General features: G+C 41.2%; 1 protein-coding gene across 1 annotated transcript in view; it reads right to left on the bottom strand.

Moving 5' to 3' along the window:
* Positions 1–1,880: 1,880 nt before the first annotated feature.
* Positions 1,881–6,298, bottom strand: part of IREB2 (iron responsive element binding protein 2) — a gene marked incomplete at its 5' end in the record, with an annotated part of 22,650 nt that continues 18,232 nt past the window's right edge. Inside the window, 3 exons of the mRNA XM_031055914.1 lie at positions 1,881–5,012; positions 5,545–5,730; positions 6,258–6,294. Of these exons, the coding sequence (XP_030911774.1) occupies positions 4,902–5,012; positions 5,545–5,730; positions 6,258–6,294 (334 nt within the window). The remainder of the gene's footprint in view (positions 5,013–5,544; positions 5,731–6,257; positions 6,295–6,298) is intronic.

Here is a 6,298-nt window from a genome sequence, read left to right as displayed (position 1 = left end):
CGGAGCCTCCCCGCGGCGCAGCAGCGCTGCCCCAGGCCGTGGGCTTTGTTTTCCCGCGGCACGAGAGGGGAGGAAAGCTACGACTTCCTGTCACAAAGGCAAAACGCTTAAAAACCCTGCGCCCGCAGTGGGCAGGAGGGAAGACGTCCGTTTTATTCTTTTCTTTAAACCCTTTTATCATCACACCACATCAAAATCTCTGCCAAATGCTTAGACTGAAGACCACATATAAATATATATAACAAATCTGAGGCATCTTGCTCAGGATGTCCTTTGGACTGTCCCAGAGAAACTTTTTACTGGGACAATAGGTCTAGTCCTAGAAAATTTGACCCTTAATGAAAATATTGACAAACCTTAAGATTAATATAGAAATATCTTCTGAAACTCCTAATGAAAAAAAGGCAATCTGCTGTAGTTGATGTCCTGCTATGACAGAATTAGGAACCTGAAGAAAAGGGAATTTAGGAAAGACATGCTGAAGAACATCCAACAAACCCCCTCCCCCCAAAACCCAAACACCTAAAGCATCTTAAGTAAATCAGTTAAAAATCCTCTATCACAAAATTTCAGTATTGTTTGCAATATTAGGGACCCAAAATTGAAAACATTATCTTATCAAATGCTTGTTTTAATCAAATAGGGAATTTAGAAAATGGAAACTATTTCCCCAAGATTTTCTCTCCAATTTCAGAACAGATGTTAATAAAAGTAATTGACTGACCCTTCTCACTAGAACTCACAAAATTAATGCTTTTTTCCACAAAGAATAGAGCTCTGTGAAATATTTAGGGTTCCCTCTCCTGATTTCTGAGGCCCTGAAGCTTTAGCTCATTTGAGTAAAATCCGTACAGTGGGAAAGCATTCTTGCTGTGTTTCACATAGTTGGTTACAGAAATGTGCTCCTGAGCTCTGCAAACAAGATTACAATGCAGTTTGCAGAGCTGTACTACTTACTCTTGCTTCAGTTGGCAGAATTAACTGCAAAAGCAAAGACCCATAAACTTCTGTGCTTCTCCTGCCTGCCTGCTACTCTGGGGGAAGCTCGCTGTGGTTGTGAGGCAAGGCAGAGTTTGAAGGTTGTACTTTGGCCTTATTATCTGAAGAAAGATAGACTTGAATAATTTAGCATCCGTGAGTTGAACTCCAGTCTAATGCCTGTGCTGAAAGTGAGGGTTGAAGTAGGTTAGTGGTGGACATCCCCAAATCACTTCTGAGGATCTTATCAGAGTTGTAACTTTGGCCAACAGCTTGCTTTAATACAGGATTTCATCTAGATTCTAAATGAGACATTTTTCAGAAGGGAAAGAAAAAGTTGTTGTCTTATATAGCAAGAGTTCTATTATCATTATAGTGCAAGGATTCCATAGCACCAGTTTCATACCTCCTTGATGTTTCTCATAGGCAGCTCCTCTAAGAACTGACTGTTCCTGGTCCTTGCAGCAGCCATCTGACTCCAGATCCCACCAATCCACTCTTTTATACCACTGTTCTTATTGGCTACAGGCGTGGCCGGTTAAGATCAGGCCTGCTCCTAATCTTTAGTAATTGGTCCAGCTGCAACTCTTTAGGGGATAAGATTACATTTGATACCACCTTCATTTACCCACCCTGTATCCCCCTACAAAAAGTTATTAAAAAAGCATTTGATGTAACATCCAGAGTGGTGTCTGGAGCACAGCTAAGCCAGAGAACATCCTTCTACACCAGCTAAGCATGCTCTGTGAGCCCAAACTCACTCCTAACAAGTAAATGGAACATGCATCATGATATAATACACAATATTATCCCTTCTTTATTCACCCTGCCCCTTCACACACAGTACCCTTTTAAGTGTATTCCTTACTATCTATTCAAAATACACAGTAACATACAAGAACTGTCATACAGTTTTCTTTATTAAAAATAATTTACAACATTGGTAACATTGTATGCACAATTTTCATCAATTGAACTTAAGATATATCTATGCAATACTTACTGAACTTAAAACAGACTGTTCTGTTGGCTTTAAACAGCAGACAATGATTTGCAGTTGCTTAAATAGGATTAATATACATAGCTTCTTGTCCTTATACTTAGGTGTAAAATGTACAAACATCAACACTATCCCAAAGCTTTGTAGTCTGGGATGGGGAGGAAGAGGGAAGCAAGAAAACATTTACAAAAATTTCAACAAGATTCTCCCCCCAAATCCAAATGGAGAGAGGTCTAGGTTAAATACATCTAACACACTGAGTCACTTCTCATACAGGTACACGTCCTCCTACACTTCAGGATACTAAAGAGAGGTCTAAGTGAACGTTTGGTGTGTGAGCACAGCAATCCCGACTGTCCCAGGCCCTGCCCCTGGCAGAGGGCTCCTGCCACTCCTGCCCACCTATGGCTCTCAGGGTCCCAGCAGTGTCCAGAGTTAAATGTCTTCATTGGCTGCTGGCCTCCTGAGCTGCACTCTGCACAGGGGACAGGGAGCAGGGCTGTTCCCAGGGCTCAGAGCACATGGGGCATGGGCAGAGCTGTCCCACAGAGCACCCCCAGCCCACAGGGAACGGGCCCAAGGGTAGGAGCCAGCCTGCACACCTCGGAGATGCCAGACTTGGGCTTGTGGAGAGCTGCACCTGCTGCAGCAACAATAGGAGCCTCCAGCTGAGCAGCCCCAGTGCCCAAGCACAGAGCAGAACTTCTCTCTCATGGACGACAAGACATCAGTGCAGCAGAATCAAAGCAGCTGCTAACGTAATTAAGCCCCTGTTTCTCTAAAAAGAACTGACTTGCTTTACTGGTGACAACTTGCAGGTAAGTCACATGCCTTGAAATTGTACTTCACCTCATCAATCTGCCTTGACATGGCTTGGATTCCTGTCTCCTGAAACATGGAAAAAGGGGGCTGTGTTTCCTTCAAGCATTAGTAAATAGGCATGGAGTTGCAGTTGTATTCTGCATGAGGCACCATTATGGACCAGCACTAAATTTCCATTTTCTCCCCAGTAACATTTCCTTGAACTAAATCAAGAATATACCTTTGAGCGGGATAAAATAGTATTAGACACTGTTGTACAAGAAGTAGGATCTGCCCAGTCACTCTGGATAGAATAATGGAAGTGTACCACAGAACAGGAACTCGTTCAGCATTCAGTTGAATATAATATTCATTGATTTATTCCCCCTTAGGAGTGGTAGGAGTCACCAGAATGGTTTTCATCTTACCTAAAAGAAAATCACATCAAACTAGTGAAATATAAAAACAGATTATACAGAACTTCAAACTTTAGTGAACTTTGTCTAACAAAACAGAAAAATAAGTATCAAATTTATGTCAATCAAATTAGTTTGGCTTTTGAACTGTCAAAGTAATACACTGTATTGATATAATTATGCAAGAGGTTTGGGATATTTTGGGTTCAGGGCTTTTTTTAAAGGAATGTCAAACATACTATTTAAAGATTTGAACAGTTCATCTGTTAGTTCACAAGTCAACTATTTCAGTATCTGGTTATAAATTAAAAGTACATGTAAATAAAGCTAATATAGTCCTCTTGAATGTTTTGATATTTAAGACAACATTTATCAACAACAAAAATCCTTAAAGCAAAATCTTGACAATTTATAGGCATGTATTGCAGTTTTGTTCTCCAGCAGAAATTAAACTGTATGTAAACTGTAAGTGGAGCTATGAAGCTTTTCAAGACAGGAGCACAGGAAGAGCCTGCTGGAGCTGCACTCACTCGCACAGCTCAGACACCACCAAAGCTCTGTGAAGTGGGAGCACAAGCCATGCTGCAGCTCCTCCAATATGGGCTATGAACAGGGGCTGACAATTCCAGCCACAGCTACTGCAGTGCCATGAGGGCCAGGTTTGTTCAGTGCTCCAGGCTCCTCCTCAGAAGGGGATGCTCTGTGAGAGCTGGGAGCTGCCAGCATGTGAGAAAGCACTCAAAGGCACTGTGGCCATCTGGCTCTTGAACATCTGACACGTGTAATGTATTAGACAGGTTGTATTTAAAGCAGAGGAATTAAAACAGCCCTAGCAAATGCTTTAAAAGGCTTTAAAGGTTAAAACATTACAAGGAGGTGCTTTCTCTGATGATATTGCAGAGAGCACAATAAAAACAGATGTCACAAATGACAAGTGCGTCCCTTGAAGCAGATGTGACAAACTTCAGTTGAAGGGCATGAAGAAACATGGCTTAACCTGCATGAATGAAACAACTGGGAGATTTGTTTTTAAATGCAGAAATGTTTCCCATATTTCTAAGCACACAGAATTTCACATATTTCATAGCTTGAGCAGTTTAAATCTGGATCCAGAGGAAATATAATCCCATAAAGGTAAGGAAGTCAACATCTGTGATACAGCATACCATGGGCCTCATGTGGACTGCTTTTTGTTCAGCCCAAAACCTAAAGAAATTGAAAACTTGATATCTTTTTTTTAAGCTCTGGTTGAGGAAAATAAAAAATCTGTTTGGCCTTTAAAATTCCATGCCATCTGCTACTCTTAAACCAACAAACAGAAGTACACAGATTTACAGGTGCAAAAAATGAGTGGAAACAACTGCAGAAAATCTTCTTACATAATAATCCTCAGCACAATCAGTTTCAATTTCGCATAGTTTATTTACAAAATGGTCTGATAAAACATCCCCTCCATACTTACAGCTCTCTTGTCACAATACACATGTTGATTTTAGCAATGTTTAATAGCACCATTAGAATATTATTTAAAATCAGAAAGGATCTCGTTGCAGTTACAATGATTCACAATCTTTTACATCCATGGACGAAGTAACTGAGCACACTAGGACTGTTTGATTTGCAGTTCCACAGTACAGATTCCTGGATTCACACAAGGCATTTGCTGAGTTACCGGTTACGTAGGGTACCCAGAGAGTCAGTAGCTACTATAAGAATCTTCGAGCCACAAAGTTTAGACTTCCACCATTCTTGTATAAAGTTATCTCCATACTGTTTTCAAACAAGGCAATCACGCTGAATACTTTTCCAGTGCTTGTCTTCAAAAGAAAAGCAAAAAGAGAAACCAATTAAGCTTTGCTTTCACTTCCCCTTGCTTATTTCTCAGTCAACATTCTAGCCCCAAGTTTTGTTGAACACAAGCAAATTCAGCCCTCTGATGTGCCCCAAGCCTGCTGAAATGGAAGGCAGGCTTGTTGTGGTGCAGCTGGGAGCACGGCACAAATTGTGTTCTGGGCTTAATTACAGAGCATGGAGAGCCGAAGCCTCTCTCAAGTCATCACACTTACGAGAGACAAACTCAATTCTACCCTAAGACCAAGCCCATGAGGGGCAAAATACCACTCAGAATGACTAGGAATATCAGGCTGCATACAAAGTTGTGTACAAAGAACACGTGTATACTTTGGGAAACTCCAACAGCCATGCCAAACTTCAGGCAGGACCATAAGCATACCTTCCAAGAGAATTAAGTTCTGTCTTTTCTTGCTTTGCTTTCTATCATCAGAATTAAGGGTTTTTTTCTCTGCATGAGAACATTCAACAGAGAAATTTAAAATATTGCAAAGATACCTTAATATCCAACGTCATTCTGGGCAACAAGTCTGGAGGGAACAATATAGAAAATTGCTCTCTGCCGGTGAGTCCCAGAGTACTTGGATTTTCCCCAGGACGAAACTGAAGTGGAGCGATGCCAATTCCAATCAGCTGACTCCTGTGAACCTTCTCGTAGCTCTCAGCTAGGACAGCTTTAACACCCTGCAAAAACACAAGCAGAGTGAAACACAGCAGGAACCTTCAAAGGTTATGTCAGATTATGTCCAACATCTCCCAATTCAAACTCAAGAGAGAGTGCTTTGCACAGAGTCCTTTAAGTACCTTGGTAACATAGTTTAGTAGTTTCCCAGCTAGATGGAAGCAAACAAGCCAGAGCAGGCCCATGCAGTGTGAAATGGAGTTTGTTACAGACAGTGACCATTCTGGGGTTAACAGGACATTAATCAATGGCTGACTTGGAATATATTCTAAATATTAGTGGAAATTAGCCTCCAACAATGAGATACTGAACACCCCACGGAGATCAAACAGAGGTCAGCATAGACAAATGCCTGATTTGTCTCAAAGTCTGGTATCCGAGACAGTAAATTACATAATGAGGAAATTCTGACCTATCCTGACTAGTGATTCTCTCCCATGAAGATTCTAACAAAGAAATCATACAATGTGTTTTTAGGTATTTCCAGAAAAAACAAAACCACCCCCAAACCCAAACAAACCAGCAGTACCAGTAGGAAAGGCCCTTTTGCAGCCCAGTCTCTTGAGCTAC

The sequence above is a fragment of the Geospiza fortis genome, unplaced genomic scaffold, assembly GCF_000277835.1.
Source record: "Geospiza fortis unplaced genomic scaffold, GeoFor_1.0 scaffold171, whole genome shotgun sequence".
Lineage (NCBI taxonomy): Eukaryota > Metazoa > Chordata > Aves > Passeriformes > Thraupidae > Geospiza > Geospiza fortis.
Note: the sequence above shows the minus strand (reverse complement) of the source record. Positions and strands in the feature narration are given on the sequence as shown.